Genomic DNA, 19,532 nt, shown 5'->3' with positions numbered 1-19,532 from the left:
CACGATGCCTGGATGCAATGACACAGCCTCTGCCTTTGAACCTACCTTCTGGACTTCTATGTCTAGGGATGAACATCCTGGAGGTCTTAGTGCACTCCACCTCCTGGATCAAGCACAACCACTCTGCCTGAACTCTGCCTGATTCGGAAAGGACAGATCAGGAATATCGCCATGTGCTTCTGAAAGACAGTCTGTTCCCAGGGGTCAAAAGCTAAAGGCCACTCTTTGGAGCATATGCCAACACAGCAAACTCCTGCTCAGTCATGGATTCTGTGCTTCGTGGGTGGCTGCATCACCTGCAGAGTGCCACCATGGGGAAACCAGAAACTGATACTGATTGCAATGACCAGCTCCCCATCCTGACGACTTAAGTTCAGAAACATGACCCAAAGCAAGGGGTAGTGGTATGCTGGGGCGATGTACAGATGGGAGCTACAAGAGCAAAGAGCATGAGATCCCTGGTGAAGAGGTCTCCTGTCTCTTGCCCCGTTTTTGACGTTCAAGATTCTGTCTGACACAGGCTGGGAAAACAGCCACAGATGAACAAGCTAGCTCTGCGTTACGGGTGTGGTGCCACCTGTGACAGCCCGAAGGCAGCCAGAGATTCAGGAGGGTTTTTAGCTCCGATGACTGGCAATGCTGCTGAGCTCAAAGTGTTTCATTTTGCCGATGGCTTCCTTCCAGCAGCACTGCGAGGTCCTGATGACTTCACAGCTTGACTCGCTGCAAGCCCTGGGGAGGGGTGGGAGAGATGCTTGGCAACACTCAGCTCTGGGGCATTTCCAAGGAAACCTTAGCAAAAGGCTTCACCTTAAAGCCTGGCCCAGCCACCAGTCGATACTCAGGGTACAGAAAAGTACCCCCCATAGAATCCACACAAATTCTTCATGCATTTCCATAGCATTTTGTAAAGTTTTCATGATATATCTAGATGATGCTGCTTGGGTGGGGTGGAAGCTTCTATTAAAGAAGGTTACTGCAGGAAACTCAAGAGAAATTTAGAGTTGTTCTCATCTTAGAAAAGTCGCATTTGACTTTCACAAAGTATGCAGATACCCCATTGCCACCCCTTACCTGATTATCATCTCGGTCCATGCTGGTATCATCTCGTTTTAGGATAAACCTCTGCGGGAACTCTGCATTCTTCTCATCTTTGATGTGCTCAGAGAACCTCTGCTCAGGGCTGCAGGAAGAACCAGCCCTTGTTAGAAGGGCAAAAGTAGGCATAGAACTGTCTTCATAAAACCACTGCTTTGCAGGGAGTGAGGGGGTGTGCAAAGATGTTTGTTGTGCTAAATCTCTCCTCTGTCTGATGTCAAGAAGAGCTCCTGCCCCTTCTCTGAGAACTAAGGAGAGGTAGGAAGGGCTTGCAAATATATACACTTAGGAATGGAAGTGAAGGATTCTCCTCTTCTAGAGAGGCGACCTGCCCTTCTTACAGAGGCAAAAAAATGTGGTGTGGAATCCATCCTGCTCTGGACCATGCCAGGGCTCCGTGTCTGGGGGTCATATAGCACCATGCAGGGAAGGGAAGGGGATGCCAGCCCAGTTGTTCTCCCTCCCTCCCTCCCCCTTACATTCGTGTGTTACTGGTCTTGTTGATAATGACTGCCTTCCCAGTTTGGTCAACGTTATGGTCCATGCCGAAGTAGGCAGCTACCCGGTGCAGCAACATCCTATGGTACGAGGTCATCTGAGGGAACTTCTTAAACTGGTTGCTGAGAAGAGGGGAGAAAGCATTAGAATTTAGGTGGCCTTGAAACAGACAACAATAATCTGATACCAAAAGAGAGATCAAGGCCAGAGATGCCTTAACCAGATCCCAGATCAGACCTTGCCACCTATTCTAAGCAGTTAGTCATGACTCAAGTGCTGCTTCTTACACTGAGCATGAGCATGGGTTTACACTGCTTTGCCAGACAGAGTTGGGCTGATTCAAGGGCTCCAGTTGAATAGGCCTTTCCTGAAACAAGACCAGCTTGTGCAGAAATGCACGTGTTTGTTTCTAAGCAGGAACAGGAGCCAGAATTAGTACTTATACTGCGACTTCTCCAATCCTGTTAGATAAAGAAGTTTGCAAGCTCTGCTGCAGACACCTATTCTATCTCAACGTGCTGGGATGTGAATCCTGCCCCTGGCTTCTCCACCCCCAATTTACGCTAGGAAGAGAAGCACAATGGCGCTAATCTCCTTCACAGTGGATATGGTGTTAAAGCAACTGATATCCAATCAATATGATACTCAGAAACCTTGTGTATGGACAAAAGGAGGTGGAGGATGTACAAGAGAACAGGCCTCCTAACCAGTGTGTCTGAAAGACACTCCCTTGCTCCTAAACTGTACGTTACAAACCTCTTTTGCTTGACCCAAACTTGCTGATCACTTACTTGTTATCACTAATAAATTCCAGAATCTCCTGTTCTAACTTTAGTAGCATCATTCTATCCCTGTCAAGAAAAGAAAAAGGAAAAGGCCACCTTTAGAGACAGTGAAACACAGCTTTCTCTGTTTGGTACCCCCGTCCCTGCAGCAGAGAAAAGTCACAAATACCTGGAGCAAGCAACACTATTAACCAGGCTTCACCCCCCCCCCCCCAGGAATGAACTAAAAAAACTCCACATTTTTTCATATATAGTAAATTAATCGCCAGATTTTTTTTTCAGTTTAAAGTTGTTGTTTTGCTAACAGTGCTTGGCTTTTGGTAATATTGAATCTCTGCTCTGCTGGAAGCTCCACTGGTAGAGACTCCAGCTTTGCTATTCCTATGCCAACATTTGGCTTGATTACATTTATTACTGACACAGCAGCGGTTCCTTTAGAGGTTGGTATTTGACAATCATTTACAGAAAGGGTTTTAAAGCAATCAAGATTCCTTCCTGCTTGCATTCAAACAAATTATTTTTCCTCTTTCTCTGCGTAATACACAATTACATGTTTTGATTGACTGCAGTATATAAAATTACAGTTGTGCTTTTTGTTTCTACACTGCCCCAGCTTCTAGTAACGCTCTCTGAATTCCAAGAAGTAAAACATACTTTCAGGTACTTTCTGTAGTTGCTGTAGTCCCCCCTCCTCCCAAGATACATGAATACACACATACATATACACACATGCACACAAACACCATGGGTTTAAGAGTTAATCAAAGAAGCATCAGTCGCCAGGTACTCCCTCCCTTCACTCCATCAGCAAGTTGTTTTACTGACTAGGGACCTACCGTGGGTTTTTTTTCAGTGTATTTACTAAAAATTCATGCAAATCTATTCCAGTGGAGTCTGTATATTCCTGGCTGGAATCTGAAACAACAGCAGCAGAACAAATTAACAAACACTGCAATAGAATGGACTGAAGGGAAGAGGTGTGTGTCTCACTACATGCATGAGGATGATGTCCCCACATTGCTGCCAGAGGAGATTCAGCCTCATTCTCAGCACCAACTATTCACGACAGGAAGAGACGAAGAAAAGCCCACTTTGTTACAGAACTGCACAGGTTAGGACCCATATCACCTGGGCTCAAGTCCAGTTTCTAGCACAGGCTCTGAATGCAACCTCTAGGTCAAGTTTCTCAATCTATAAAATAAGGACTGTGTACCCTTTCCTCTGTGGGCAGCAGAAGGATCAGTACGGTACATACAAGGCACTATGAGCTCAAGGCCCCATTAGGAGGACATTAGAGAGAGGGAGATCAGATCAGTTCATAGAAGGAAACCTTGCCCCTAAAACCAACCACTCAAGAGCACACTCAGGATATTCCATGCTGTTACAGGAGGCCCCTGCAAGTGTAGTATACATACTTTTGTACAAGCAACTTCTGCACGTTTGATCCTGCAAGCTATTTAACTGGAAAGCCCCACTGGCCCTGTTCTTCCCCTCTCCCCACACCATTTTTAATTTAAAAGTAATCGCAGAAAAAACAGTAAGTGAAACTGAATCTGCACCAGTGCAGAGCTGCTGTCTGTACAAGGATTTCAGGTGCAATTTGCTCACCAGATTAAATGTGTATCTTTTAGCCATTTCTATGCCTCAAAATCATACATGCAGGATCATACAGCAGAAACTTAGCTCACCTCCTTGCAACCTCACATCTTGCCACCTGTGGCAGGTTTTACAAAATCAAATCTAAACTGAAAGCAGAAGTCTATACAGTGGGTCTTCTTGGGTTTGCATCTGCACATTTAAAAAGCTACTAGATCGCTATAAACTATGCAGGAAGCCTGCAAGTCTGTTGGGGCACATGCCAATCCAGAGAAACCCTCCCCCTCCCCCTCCCTCCCCACGCTTGGCTCTAGAAAGGATGTTATAAAAACAATACATTCCTGTACAGTCATCAGCAGAGATATCCGCTCTGCTTCCAACAACTGTACCACTGGCCAGCAGAATCCTCAAAGAGGGTAAGACAGGACCTGCCCTGTTCAAACGAGCACCTGACCTCGAGACAGCATTTTCCTTGGTGCCTTTTCTTTATTCTTGTCTTTTTCTTCTTTCTCAGCCCCATCTTTCGTGGACTTTTCCTCTTCCTTGTCAGAGGGGCAGCTAACGTGCAACTGAATGATGTCCTGGAACAAAACAAACCAGGCTGGTCTGAGTCACTTGGACGCTCCCTGGAATCACTGCCACGGCTGGAGATGTTGGCAGCTGAGAAAGGCGTCACAGAAAGGCAGGGGATTCAGGTCGCAGCTCTGAGACATTTCATAAGAGGCCTCATTCTGAGAGCAGACAAAGCAGTCTCTCTCCCCGCCCTCCTCCCAATGAGAAGCCTTCGGCAGGCTCTGAGGGGACTCTCAACAGCATTTGTCACTGTTGAAAATCTGCCTTGCCTGGATCACCTCAGAATCTAAATCACATGCTTCCCTATTCGAAGCTGATAAAATGCTATTACATTTTGAACTCAGGAGTGCCTAAGGTGAGGTAGATCCTGTACGTTTCAGTAAGACTACCGTCTAACCTGGAAAGAGAAAGGGCATGAGGAGAAAACAGAATACACAGCAAAAAGCATATGTGGTGTGATGAGTGGTCCCTGCGCCACATGGGGCTTTCCGATGTTTCTTTTCACCTCCTCTCTTGAGTTGCAACTGCCCAGCATGGCCTGAGGATTCACTCTGCTCCAACGGAAGAAACATTAAACACCAGTAGGATTGTCAAAGGCAATGTCAGATGATGCACTGCTCAAATTCAAGTTAAAACTGACTATAAAACTGCTACCCTTTGTGCCAGCTGATCTTTCCCCGGCCTTCTGCCTTTACGCTAGTACGGTTCCATGGCACCACGATGTGTGCTTACGGTTGCTTCAAAAGTCCTCCTAGTGACCCTACAGTTCTAAGTGAAACCCAAACAAAAGACAGGAGAGCAGCCTCTGGAGCTGGGAGCCTCAACACAAGGAAGGCTGTCCTGGTTTCAGCTGGGACAGAGTTAATTTTCTTCTTAGTGGCTGGTACAGTGTGTTTTGCATTTAGTGTAAGAATAATGTTGATAACACGCTGATGCTTTAGTTGTTGCTAAGTAGCGCTTAGCCTAGATTAAGGACTTTTCAGTTTCCCGTGCTCTGCCAGCAAGCAGGTGTACAAGAAGCTGGGAGGGAGCATGGCCAGGGCAGCTGACCCCAACTAGCCAAAGGGATATTCCATACCATGGAACATCATGCTCAGTATATAAACGGGGGGGGGGGGGGGGGGGGGGGGAGTTGGCTGGGAGGGGCAGATCACTGCTTGGGTGTCGGTCAGCGGGTGGTGAGCAATTGCACTGTGCACCACTTGTATTTTCTTGGGGTTTATTTCTCTCTTTTTTTTTTGTTATATTCCTTTTCATTACAATTATTATTATTATATTTTTATTATTGTTAATTAGTATTATATTTTATTTTACTTTAGTTATTAAACTGCTCTTATCTCAACCCATGAGTTTTACTTTTTTTCCCCTGATCCTCCTCCCCATCCCAGTGGGAGGGGGGAGCAGCTGCATGGTGCTTAGCTGCTGGCTGGGGTTAAATCACGTCAAAGGCTTAGAGGCCAAGTACCCCACTGACCACAAGGGTGAGGTGGTCTGGGCAGCACTCAGCCCTGGCACAGGCCAGGTTTGTCCTGTCAATGGAAAGCAGCATAGGGGTCTCTGATCTAGCACCACAGACCTAAGCTGGTGACTCTGCACGGTGCGGTACTACGTCAGCTCAACGAAGATGGGCTGTAGCTAGCCACAACCTGATCTACAGTGAGCCAGCTCAGATCTCTGCACACCGCACCAATCTGTGCTTCTAAAGCTTGTGTGGGCAGAGAAAGCTCAACCCATCTGCTCTTGCCCGGGCAGACAGGTTCTCAGCGCCTCCCTGACTGCTGCCCACTTCAAGCTTCAGCTTTTCTGTCACTGCTCACAGTGACCACAGATGGATGGGGATCATCTCTGCAGAGCACTGCATATCACTTCTCTGTGAGCTGGGTGCTTTCAGTCACTGCAGCCTGAGCTGCAAGGAAAGGGCTTGCATAAAAACTTCCTTCCCATGGCCAAAACCCCAGGGGCTTTGTGAAGGTGAAGTGCCGTTCCATTTTCAGGGGCATAAGCCTGCACAGCTTGAGTAGTCGGGGGTGCCCAGTGAGTTGATGCAGATGATTCCTCATAAGAGAAGGGTTGTGACTGTGCACATACGAGCAGTGCTCACAGGCATGACCGCTTCCTTCAAAAGCAGCCTCTTGTGGGAAATTCTTGGCTCTCAGAGGCACAAGCCCAGGATAGGACATCACTTCTAACAAGACGTGGATTTTCTGGGCTTCCACACTCCACAGCTTGTCTCATTCTAGGCCTACCTGGGACTCCAGCAGCCCATCTACAAAGGGGCTAGACGATTCTTCACATACAGCCAAACTCCTGACCAGTTTAAGCTTTGAATTAGACTGGAGAAGGAAAAGAAAGAGTATAGTTAAGACACCTCAGCCAAAACACACACGCTAAAGTTCATGCTGCTGCATTACCAAGCCACTCGTGCAGTCATTGTTAATTAAACTGCTAAAAAGGACTACCACCAAACCAGCTTCTTGCAGCGAACAGGAATATATAAAAGCTTGGAGTCCTAGAGCAAATCAGTTATTTTCTTCCTTCAGTCTTTGATTAGGATTTGAACCAACCAAATTTTAGGTGAGAAGGTTCACTGCCTTAATTCATGCACTCTTTGACCTCTCCAGCCAGAGCAATTCCAGCCTCTCCCCTCCTCACCTGGCAAGAATTAAAACCATTAACAAAGGATACAGCTGAAACCAACTATTTTATTGTTTTTTAAGATGTGAAGATTGTTACTGTTCTTAATTAAAAGGCTGTCATCCCATTTACACCTTGCCTCTCTGACCTGATGACTTTGGTTATTTTGGGTAATGTAGCAGTGCTTAGAGAAAATGCTTAAAATAAAACCTGCACTTTCAGGACTCTTGGCAAGTTGACTCACTTGGGTGACAAATAGGAAAAACATGTATCAACCAGTCCCATGAGATTCCAGGCAGGATCAACAATATGGATAAAGGCCTGAGGTGCACAGACACGTTCTGCCCTAGGTGTGCACAGGGCAGGAACTGGAATCAGAGGCTGTTTGGGTACCGCACAGAGTCCTGGCTTTTAAGACCAAACAGAACCATTAGAATATTTTTTCTGAACACTTGGTAGGTCATAAGCAGTACATCTTTCATACATTGCTTTCATCAAAAACAAACCCAGGCAGAATCCCTGTTACAAATTTAACTGGTCTCCCCTCTCTACCATGCCTCAGGGCAGAACCTGTCTTCATTTGGGTCTGAACTTTTGTGAAAGATTAAAAAAAAGAGGGGAGAGAGGGGAGAGACCTTCGCCCTCCCAATCACAGTTTTAAAATCAAGCCCTGAGCAACCTAGTCAGATGTCATAGCTGACCCTGTTTTGAGTAGGAGGCTGGACTAAATGAATCCTAGCTGGACTAGATGGACTCCTGAATTATGGTATGTTTCTATAACTGTCAAGCCTGGAAAATTCATGGCCACTTTTGATAAACTGCTTCAGTAGTTATTACCAAATTCTGCAAAGCAAAACTGGGGCTAAGGCTAAGAAAGGTATAAAAAAAGAAAAAAAAAACAACAACAAAAAAAAATCACACAATGGCTGCATTTTTACCCCAAGATTTTGCCTACAAACAACATTCTAGAACAGTGGTGTCCCGGTGCTTACTACTAGCAAAAGTTTTGGATTCACTAATATGCACGTGCCATCGTTATGGGAGCAAATGTGGTATTCCCTGAAGAAAAGGGGCCTTACATGAAACCAGGCAGTTATACTTATCTCTGGTTTTTAACTGGAGGGTGTAATAGGCCAGTGCACTGCCCTGTCCCTCCAGTGACACCTCTGAATTAATTTCTGGCATTTTGGGCTCTGGGGAGGGGACAGTTGTGGCAGTTAATAGTAGCAAACAGTTCCTTCATGGGTAAGTGTGTGTTAAAAAGGAGCACTCATGCTCCAGTGCATGGAAAGCTACTGTCCTGAACCACCATGTGCTGCATGTTGCTTCTGGAGACAGGAAAGACTTGAGAGTACCATCCTAAGGTTGGGATCACAACTCAACTCAGAATGGCCAAAAGAACGGGACGTCAGAAGAGGTCATACCTTGGCTCTTTTTCTGGCATGTCCATGACTTGAAGTTCGCCTCTGTGGAGAAAGGAAAGAGAAGGCAAGAAGCTTAATCTGAATGTGTACACTGTAAATGGTATTTGCTGTGCAAGGCAGCACAACACTGAGTGTGTAAAATAAGTCTGAAGAAAATCTCTACCTGACAGCAATGCAAGCGTGTGCAAATAGGAAGACCTGGAGAGCTGTCCTGTCAGGCCCCAGGCGGGCAAAAACTGCTTAAGAAACTTCAGGTGGATTACACCCAGTTCCTCTGTTTCTGACAGAACCAGCACAACTGTGGGATCACAGGGCATACAGGTGGAGGTGCATGACACACTTCTAAGTGGGAAAACTAGAAGTCTTCTGCCATTCCTGGGACACGAAGGGGGTTCTAACACAGTGGATCATAAGAGAGACACACTGCTGCTCTGATTTAAGAGACACTGAGTCATCTGTTATCTCTACCTTCTAAGAAACCTTTCCCCATTCCACATTACAAAGTGACCAAAGTCAGGCTCTTTCTGGGCAACACTGGTGTCTGCCCACGCAGTGGTTGAACAAATCTGGCACCAGCCACCAGATTTAAATGCAGAAGCATTCCGCAGCTTGGTGAGGGTGGGGATTTCTTCAACACTAAGCCAAAAGCGCATGTGACAGGAGAGCAGAGCAGCAGGAATGAGTCCCAGCACCCTCCAAATGATGCCTGCACAGATTTTTTTTCCTTGCTGAAATGAAATCCCAAAACATTCACTTCCTATTCAGGCATTTTTAACAGCAAAGCAGCAAAGCAATGGCCAAGCTCCATTCCTGAAACCAAGCTCTCCCTGGGATGCCTTCACTTCACGTTAAGTCATTAACCGATCCTTAGGTCAAAGAAAGGAATAAGAGGGAGGTAACAGCCGTGGGACTAGAACCTGGGGACTGAGCACAAGTGCCCCCAGGAGCACACTAGTCTCATTTTCTCCCGGGCTCAAAGAATGTTTAAATTATTCCACTCTGAGCAGAACAGATTCAGCTAAAGAGAAAGAGAGCAGCCTCTGAACAACACAGTCTGTGCAGCATGCTATCTCCTTGGGAGGTGGTAGCACAGGCTTAGGCCCCTTTCAGAAGGGATAGCAACTAGCTCGTGTTTGCCAAGTAGAAGGAGAGTGTCCAGCTCCGCAAGCTGGCGGAAGGGACTACCCACTTGTCCGCACACTTACCTGAGAATCCTGGCGCACGCTGACCTCCTCCCCCCCATCCTTCTCCACCTCCTCCTTGCTTGGTGACCTGGATACATATTTGGTTTTGTTCACAGATTCCTCAACCACCTTTTTTTCAGACTCCTTCATTATTTCCAGAGACTCCTGTGTTGTGTTGCTGTTTGACATCTTCAGAGCCCTACAGTGTAGCAATGGGCACCTGCCAGAAGAGGTGACAGAATGGGTAGAAGGGAGTCAGGGGTTGGAGAGAGAGTTTCTATCTGGAACACAAACTCTTGCACATATAGGTTGTAATTTCCTTCTAACTCATCTTGGGTACAAAGACCCCAAACCAAGCACTCCAATGACAGCCCACCCACTCATCCCCTTGGATGCAGCACCTGGTTCGAGGGGACCTTGCAGGAGCTCCATGATTCTCACCAGGACTCTGGAGACACTACCAGGGCTGAACAATGCCTCTGAGATATACAGAGGTCCCCAGGGCAGGCACTCTGCTCTAACTTCTTTGATGAGAGAGAGAGACGGAGGGTAGTCCTAATGCTAGCAAACATCCAGAGGCAGGGAATTCAGTAGGTGAAATAAACTCAAGCAACCAGAGGAGGTGTGCTCTGCCCCAGGACAAAAAACAACAACAAAAAAAATCTGCATTTTTCCCCAAATCCCAGACCAGTCCTTCTTGCAATTAGCCAAATCTTCAGTGAGAAAACAGCCTCGTACCCAAGACATTGCTCTGGTTCTTCCTGTGAAATAAGGTAACCCCTGATATCTTCTAGCTGCCTATGGTTAGATACTTCTGGAAAAGTAGGAGTCAAACAGTGACAGTCAAATTACAGATTAAGATGCAAAAATAATGCTTCCTGACAAAGGTGCGGTTAATTGCTTGCTTTTGATTAGCAAGAACACAGGCAGCCCACAGAGCCCCTGAAACCACCTCTGAATTAGAGCGTAATCTAGACAGGGCAGCAACATGTGCCTCAGTCTGCTGACAGTCTTTAACAAGAGCAATGAACATGTCACATATCCATTCATCAAATTAAGTGTTAATTCCAAACCGATTGTCTAGAATTGAAACATCAGCCCTCTCAGCTAACTCAAAGCAGGCCTCTTTGAGCTTGAGTGAGGGCTGAACCAGCTTATGTAGGACCGCAGAGGGATTCTGGTACTGAGAAACATGTTTGCAGAGACACTGCGCAGAACCCAATGTTCATCCTGATGACACATGAGGAGGCTGGGATAAAGGTAGGATAAAAGGCAAGCCCATTGAGACAAGTTTCCAAAAAGAAAAGGGGAAGCCTAAATTTGAGAGAGGCTCAAACAGAAGGCCTGGGCACTGGAAAACACAGCTGATGTTTAACAACTTGTTTTATTAATTACTTTGGCAGAACATGGCTGAAAGAGTCAGATCTCACAGAGATTTATCAACTCTTGCCTCTGCATGGGAACTGCTAATATTCATTAACTAATTCAACCCCATTCCTCTTTAATTTGTGGGGCTGCTGAACATAAAACATGTACTTGACTCTTACTGCAGCTACTGGAATCAGTTCCAGTTCCAGATACAGAAAGCGAGAGAGCGCAATCAATTGCTTCTAGTTCATGGATTCTTACAGGGATTTGTAACAAACTTGTTAAGACATCCAGGGCAGATGCTCTGTTGTGAATGGAAAATGCTGTGTGTTACAGGCAAACCCCCATGGCAGGGCTGCAGCCAGAGAAACCACAGTACCACGCAGCAAGTGTGGCTGGGAGATGCCAGCACTGCACTGGATTCAAGTGAGAGGATGGGACAGGACGCTTACTGACAAAAGGAGGAAGCTACGGTCACCTTAGCTTTCCTTCACACTTATCATCGCCTGTTCTAGACATATGATGAGCTTTCCCCCAGCAATAAGACTCACTGCTGTCAGTTCAGAGTCACAGATGGGAGAACCAAGAAAGGAAAAAGTTACTTAACCCAAGGCCTTGATGAGTAAGCGGCACCTTGAGGTTATATGGGAAATACCCCGTTGACCCCAGAAAACTCATGGAAAAAGGGTGCAGGGAAAGCAAAAAAAGCTGGCACAGATGAAGCTGACAGGGTTGCACTGTCTGGTTTATGCACAGGAACCATTATGTTTCAAGGCAGATGCATGTATCCATAGGAGAGTGACTGTGGATGCTATGGGTTGATATAGACAAGCAGATACATCCCAGCACTGCATGAAAACAAGGTATTTCTCACTAGAGAGAATTGCTGGAAGATCCCAGCCACTGTTCACGCGCATTCATTCTGGAGCAGGAAGGTTACATGAAACCCACTGTTAATTCCATGAGCAACTTCCTAGGTAGCACACCTGAAAGTGTTAAGATGAGGACATGAGGGGCCAGAAGGCTCTCTTCTCACCTGAGGGGCAATACCAAACAAACGTAACTGGGCAAGATCCCCGTGCCCACTGCAGTGCTGAGCCAGGCTCCTTCAGCCCAGCATCATCACACTGTACCAAGCAGGCACAAACTGGGGCCTCCTGGCAGAAAACAGCTGCCATTGATAGCTTGTTACAGAAAAGGAATCAGAGAGCAGTCTGCTGTTGACGTTAGCCTTGCAAGATGATTCTGCAAACACCTCTCCGTTCCAGCTGCTAATGATAGCCAAGCATGTTTGTGGCCTCAAATACCAGGTGGAGGAGAGGGCGAGAGCACCTCAATCTGCTATTCTGAATGCTGATCAGTGCAGATCCTTGCACTGCATGGATCACTTGGCTGCTCCCTACCCCTTCCTTGCACAGTCCCACAAGACAGCGAGCAGCACCACAGACGATCCCATTGGCAGGCATCTCCTGGAGCACCCCTGCAGGAAGCAGCTTCCGTCGGGAATCACTGAGGCATCCATCCTCCAGCTGCAAGGGTCTGTTCTTCATCCCGGGAGGCTGGGTATCCAGCAGTTGCCAACAGGAACCGCAATCGAGCTCCCAGGTTTATAGCAAGCATGCTGCATGGGGTGGTGAGCCCCCACATGAGGGAGTCGTGCTCTGCTGCGATGCCTCCAACAGGAACTAGGTCAGAAAAGGAAAAGGGAGCACTTGCTTGATTTGCATGCCAGCCTCCTTAGTGGGAGCCTGGATTATGCAGGGCGTGAAGCTGGTAAACTCTGCCTCCCCCTCCCCAAAACGTTCCATGCTGTAGGAAACTGCTCCAGCCTCGTGTCCAGGCCAGGGGCCTGGCTTGTAAACAACCCAGGAGGATCTGTAGCAGATCTGGGGAAGGGAGGCAGAAAGAGGCACCTGAACTGCACACACAACACCTACCTAAAGGTGGAATTTCTGCACTAAAATAAAGGAGCAGGTTTTGTACAGCTCATTCTCTTTGCAACAGCCACCCTGTAACGAGTTTTTACCCCCAAGCCAAGCACCTCAGTCAAATCCGAGAAGGGTAACGGGATCTTTTCTCATCATACTGCAATATAACCAGCATCACAACAAGGGGAATATCATCAGTTTTCCCTCTCCTCTTTCAGAAAAGACGACTCAGAGCCACTGAATTGACATTTGTAGGCTGCCCCCTCCTGATAAACCTTCCGTCCCTGACGGCAGTCCTCCAGGATACTTCCCTGCACATAAATTTCAAAGAAGATACGTGCACTGCTAGTGCTTCTCAATAGCGATGCTTTCGAGAGGAGGTTTCCTTTCTGTATGAATGAATCAGCCCTGCACCCCCAGGACAGACGTGGGATGCAGCAAGGGGGTGGCAGACATGATCTGCTGTGACAGACAGCGGCTTGCAGAGAAAGTGGAAGTTCAGAGGACTTGGGGTGGGTGGGACTGAGCTGTGCCTTGCCAGGGAGATGAAAAGATTACACAGATGCAACATTAGGGAAGCCACAAAATCTGTGTCAGAAAAGAGAACAACGGAGCAACGGAAGGTGGGTGAGCTGCTATTGATTTTTTGGTTTGGGTCTGGAGGCTGGCAAAGTAAACAGGCCAGTCAAGGCAGTGACAGTGTGAACACTTTGTGCGTGCTGGCCAAGGGCCAGGTGAAGGGGTAGCCAGGACAGATTTACATTCTCCTCTTCACCCTGAAGGGGAACATTGAATTCCACCTCTGCTGACTTCTTCCTACATGCAATTTGCAGCTGCCAAGCCATGACAATGCAGGCAACAGCTGGTCCTGGTTAGGCAGGGAATAAAAGCAAGAAACTTCTGCATTCACAGGTAGGATGGGTCCAGCAGCAAATCTGGGAAAGAAAGAAAATCTGGGAAAAGGAAGCCTACTGCTAAATACACTCTCTTCCTGGCCTTGTTTCTCAGAGTACAGACACGCTCCTGTGAGCTAAATGAGGGTGCAAAGGAGACATATGGCTGCTTGGCTGTAGCTGCCTACATGCACGCTCCTGTGTTGCAATAGGATGGAGGTATCTGAGGTAGCTCGTCCCACCATGCAAGAGAGTTAAGCTACCTCTCAGTTTTCAGGGGGAAAGGAAACAAGTGTGAGTGGGCTTTCTTAGTCCCTGTCCAAGCCATGACCACAGGAGCAAGTTTGCATGCTTACAGCCTTCTTGACCAGGATTCACAATTTGCTTCAAAGACAAGAATCTTGACCCACTTTCCCTCCATCTCCTCCCTTGGTTATTAACCAATTCTTTTTTTTGCTTTCTGAGACTCACTCCAAAAGGCATTCAACAGGGCAGAGTAAAAATCTTACCAGACTCAGCCCAGGTCACCAACGTTAATGGAACAGCGTTTTCACTACAGAGAAGGCTGCAGAGCCTCGCTGCCAAGAAGAAACCCTGACATAGCCATAACAGCAGCAGCTTTCTCCATCCTCAGGCTGGTTATAAAATATAAAGAAAGCACACTTAGAAACAAAACACATCCAATCACATGCTAAGCAGAGTTAAAGTGCTCTGAGGGCTCAGAAATAAACATCCTGAAGCTGGTGATCACTGGCAGGCAGGACACCACGTTGCTCCGATGGACAGTCAAAGTCAATTCTGAGCACTGGGAGGAGAACCAGGCAGGAAGAGCTGGCCCAGCCCAAGGGAGATTTGCTGGTGCAACTGGTAATTAAAACCAACAAACCAGCCTGTAAGAGGGAAGGGGGAAAGCAGTGGCCTTTTTCCAGCATCTGAGTGTTTCACTTCACCCCTCTGAGTAAGGCTTTAGTATTAGCATCATGTATCACTCATTAAGTACCTCCTGCAAGGTTAAATGATGATGCTTTCACGAACAATTTGCTCATTGGCTTCCAGGTCAACCAATCAGAATCACAGCTCCATGGCAACAGGCTCTATCACTAGGAGCAACCAGACAAGTTTGGGGGGTGATTTAGATTCCCCCTCCTCGCTCCCCTTCCCGAGCACAGCGTCTGCTGTAGAAAAAGGTTTTCACAGGAAAAAGTGGAGGCGGCGAGGTGGAGAGGGTGCTGCAAATTCAAGGCATTAAATCCTCCTTGGTTCTACTAAGTCAGGCAGCACACTGCTCCCTCTCTGCACCGAAGGATCTTCAGAGAGGCTTTTGTCATCTTTTCTGCCAGGGCAAAGCAGCTGGTAAAATTTTTCCTGTATTAAAGTACACCAACCAGATGCAACAAGAGGCTGTAATGAAAGGCTTTGCTAGTAGGACCAACAAAGGCCACGTAGCTCCTGAAACATCTCCCTCCTAGGCTCCATTTGGGCTCCCAGTCTGCTCTGCAAAACGTAAGCTGCCTGCACCAACACTGCTGAGTGGGGCATTCCCAGCATCTCATAAAAAGTCTGCAGCCTCAGCTTGAAAACAAGCAGGTAAAGAGCGTTTCAAGCACACTCCCTTTCCCTCCTGTTGGAGAAAACAGCTCCCTATCCGAGGTAACAGCTCTAGCTAGAATGAGCACCTGGTTCAGTGAGAAAGCCCTGAAACCTTACTTGGGAACACTCATAAGCTGCAACTGTCTCAGCCAATGAAGCAACCTCTCCCAAATTCTCTCCATTGCTTTTTTTATTATCAATTGAAGAGAGGGATTGAATTCCTCACTACCATACAATTCCTACAAAACCTAGCAAAAAACCCAACAACAACAACAAAAAACAACAGGCGGCCACAGTGCATAGGCTCCTAGTGCTTAGCCATTGCTTTAAATCTTAATCTCCACCCCCACATTACATCAAAGAGGCAAAATTGTGATGCAGATGGAAGGGTTTGACTTCAGGGGGAAAGGGGGGAAATAACCTTATATGAACAAGGAGACAGGAAATACAGGTGAGAGAGAAAGCCCTCTAAGTGAATTCTGCAGAATATCAGGTGTCATCCAACATGTCTCTCCCAAATAATTCCAAGGAGGGTAAGACAACACCAGTTAAATTGCCTTCATCCACAGCTGAGGAAAGCCCCCATATCAAGCTCTACTTGACATTTGCTGAGCAAATGTCTGCAGCAGCTTAAGGTGCTAATGGCTCTCCTGGCTGTTCACATAACATCTGTGCTATAAGGCAGGGCTGCTACAAAAGAGTCCCTTCACCTTCAGAGGGACCCATCTCTGCACCTCAGCAGAGCCACTGCCCACTTGGTTTTGAGGGGCTTAAGCTCAGGGGCTACCCGGGCCTGTTCCACCGACCATAACCCCTAGGAAGAGGCCAGTGTCTGCAACAGCCTAGCTGTGGTGGCCATGGTTCGCCTCTGCGTCTCCTGCTGAATGTAGGAATTGGGGCCTGGAGAAGAGATGCAATCCTAGAGCTCTTCTTCATTTCAAATACCTTCAAAAAGGCTGTTCATTAGTACAGGTGCAGTCAGCCCTGTTAAATGGCACAATAGCCAGTAGGTATGTTATGGGAAACATCTGAATTATCACCATGGCAGTAGTTCTCAGTTATGCAGTACGTGCATGGATTTCATTATGTAGAACATTTCAAACCACAAGATAATTTCAGAGGGAAAAATAATAACCAGTTATTTTGTTACCTCCCTCAATCAATGCAAGTACTAAATTCAGGATAGGTGTCAACTTGCTATTACTGTACTCCAAGAGTGTGACACAGCTGGTGTCAGGACTGCCAAAATCATCTTCATGTGATACAAAGGAATCAAATGTGCCAGAACAATAAAGGTGTGTTGGCACCTGAGGAAAGACAGAATCAAAAAGATACAGCATGCTTTGCCTGTGGACTTTGAAAAGCCAAACTTTCATAGCCTGCCATTTCCACCTGGATGCAACTCGGGGTTTCTATCCAGAATGCTGCTGTCACAGCCGAGTATGGCCCCTTGGAAGGCAGTAAGCAGGACACACACTGTAGTACCAGGGCGTTCCCAGCATTGCCTCAGGAAGGATGCGTCAACGCTGAAGACTCATTGCACGTTTGACAAATGGCACTCTCATGAGCAGGCTGCCACCTCCCCATGGCAGTTTCACTTCCCTCACTGTTGTGAATTACCTGCTCTATCTAGGGATCTTAGTTCATCAAAATAACAGGTAGCACCACAGTCCCTAGGCAGGCATGGAAGCAATAAGAATGCAGCAGGGCCTCCCTTGCCAAAGCCTTTGGGACCACATCACCCTGGGGATACGCAGACATCTACATTACTGCAGTCTGAGAGTTGCTATTAAAACAACACATCTTGCCTAGACACAATGGAGTAGTTTTCACTGAAAATTAGTATTTCAGCAGAAGATAAAACAAAAAGCACCACTTAAATGAAAACACATGAGGCAGAGCAGCTGTTGTAAAGGGAGCACGCAGCAAAGGTAATTGCCTGCCATGCAGATGAGCTCCAGGCAGGAGGAGGGTTCCACCAAGTTCCACAAGTTCCATTGCACCAAACAATCAGGAAAACGCCACTTTAACTCAAGTCATGGTTGCTTTCCATTTCATCAACACGAGAACAAGGCCCTCATACAGGATGGGACGAATGACATCTGGGCCTAAGAGAGAAACTTCATCAGATCTTGTAAGGTAAGCAACGCAGTGCCCTGGGCAGCACATGGAAGGCAGAAGTCCTTTTAGGAGTGGAAGAGGTGTTTGTTCTTCCCTGCGAGGGAAAGAAACAGAAGATGCTGTTGAACCATGTCTGAAACATGAATGTGTCCAGCCACCTACCCAATGCCTCCACGTGCTCTGCAGGGGATTCTGCTGTTTTTAATCTGGTGCCTGTTATGTTGAGACCCAGCCTCTTGTGGAAGGAAAAGCTCACAGTAGAACCCTTTGCATTTGTCTCAGGATAGAAAAATTCAAAGCAGAACAATTAATTTCTTTTCCCCTCCAGATTCCAGATGTTCCCACTCAAGACAGGTTTTTGCTTCTTGCCCCAAAGGCCACACTGTTCTTTGTGTGCAACTTAAATTGCTAGCTTTCACGTCAGAGGTGGCTGAATTTAAGTAGCAAAGGAGATAACTTCCATTCGTAACAGAGCTCTGATCCTTCAGAGTGGGAGCAAGTATCAAACCAAGGAAGGATTCCTTACTACAGTTAAGAGGGTATCCCAGCATACCCAGCATGTCCTGCCACTCCCAGGTATAATGCTCGGCAACATCCTTGCCACATGAACCAACACGGAGGGGAGAAATGACCTGTCAGTGAAGTAACACAGATTCTGTTCATTTGCCAGGAATACAAAGGTGGCAATGTCCACTGCACCATCCAGTCAGCTGCCATCACCGAGTCAGCTGAGGGACTCAGGGGCTCACAACCAAAGGAAAACAGCAAAGTGACAAAGGAAGAGTGTGTTGGGTTTTTTCCCTATACATGAAAACTGCTGATTGGGTGTAGTAGCAGCAGGAAGAGTTGCCATATGCCTGACAGGAAACTTCAATGTAGAGTTGACCGATGTGTTCAGAGAATCCAGCTTGATTGCCTGCATATTCAGGTCCTTTCTTTTTACTCCCAAAGCAGCCTATATGCTATGCAAGATCAGAGCTCCCATCTCATTTCTGCTGTGAAAAGCTGACGACACAGAAAGAATGCAATCATTGGATTCAGGCATGCTGGAGATCTCCTGGGGAAGATAATTCAGTTCAGCACCAAAGCCAGAGGCTGTAAAGATCCCCAGATCCTGCTGAAAGCCTCCTCCCCACCCCGACTAGGCTTACTGCTTGACTTTTGATGCATGTTTCCTTTTTATATGCATTGAGAGGAGAAAATGGTGGGTGGAAGGAGCCATCACATGAAGATGCAAGTGAGCAACCATGACAAATCGTTAGAAATCAGTTTAAAATAATGCATCCGTTACTGACTGTTATGGCACCATGCACTGGAATAGATTTTATGTTCAAGTGACCTGACAAGAAAAGGAGAATGGAGTTCTGTTTGCAGTGCCTGCTCAACATCGACAGCGGTGCCTCGTCCGTCTCGCCACTGAGGCACCTTGATGCCAGCTCTTTGCAAGACAGTTTATTTGCATTTCAAGCCCTCTAGTGCCCTGGCTGGAAACACCAGACTCAATGAGCAACCTAGTACATTCTTCGCTGCTCTACAGCACTTCTGGGTACAAAAATCTCTTAAGCACTTTGAACCGGATGGGTAAACTTTGCTTACATCTATTTTGCAGGCGTGGAAAAGGAGACGCAGAGAATTCCTGCTACAGCTATTAGATGCTCACAGCTCTACATGCTCCCAGAAGCTGACAGGTTGGACAGATAGGGCAACACTGTGAGAAAGGAACCTATTGCACAACCACCACAGGAGGGTTTGCAAAGAAAAAGAGTTCAAATGATATTGAAGAAAGTGGGTTTAAACAGTCTCAGGCTTAAAAGTTCTCTTAGCCTGAAGTTCACAGCAA

At 46.9% G+C, this 19,532-nt stretch overlaps 1 protein-coding gene across 3 annotated transcripts in view; it reads right to left on the bottom strand.

Moving 5' to 3' along the window:
- The window catches only part of R3HDM2 (R3H domain containing 2), a 60,781-nt gene that overhangs the window by 17,551 nt on the left and 23,698 nt on the right, over window positions 1-19,532 (bottom strand). For 2 of the 3 annotated variants that reach the window (XM_050914163.1, XM_050914165.1), the window contains exons 2-9: window positions 9,814-10,012; window positions 8,609-8,650; window positions 6,797-6,883; window positions 4,432-4,558; window positions 3,218-3,296; window positions 2,388-2,447; window positions 1,578-1,718; window positions 1,075-1,183 (exon numbers count right to left, since the gene is read on the bottom strand). In XM_050914163.1, coding sequence (XP_050770120.1) covers window positions 1,075-1,183; window positions 1,578-1,718; window positions 2,388-2,447; window positions 3,218-3,296; window positions 4,432-4,558; window positions 6,797-6,883; window positions 8,609-8,650; window positions 9,814-9,981 — 813 coding nt within the window. In that variant the 5' untranslated portion in view covers window positions 9,982-10,012. The remainder of the gene's footprint in view (window positions 1-1,074; window positions 1,184-1,577; window positions 1,719-2,387; window positions 2,448-3,217; window positions 3,297-4,431; window positions 4,559-6,796; window positions 6,884-8,608; window positions 8,651-9,813; window positions 10,013-19,532) is intronic. The other variant, XM_050914164.1, reaches the window with a different exon arrangement.

Source organism: Gymnogyps californianus, unplaced genomic scaffold, assembly GCF_018139145.2.
Source record: "Gymnogyps californianus isolate 813 unplaced genomic scaffold, ASM1813914v2 HiC_scaffold_32, whole genome shotgun sequence".
Classification (NCBI taxonomy): domain Eukaryota; kingdom Metazoa; phylum Chordata; class Aves; order Accipitriformes; family Cathartidae; genus Gymnogyps; species Gymnogyps californianus.
Note: the sequence above shows the minus strand (reverse complement) of the source record. Positions and strands in the feature narration are given on the sequence as shown.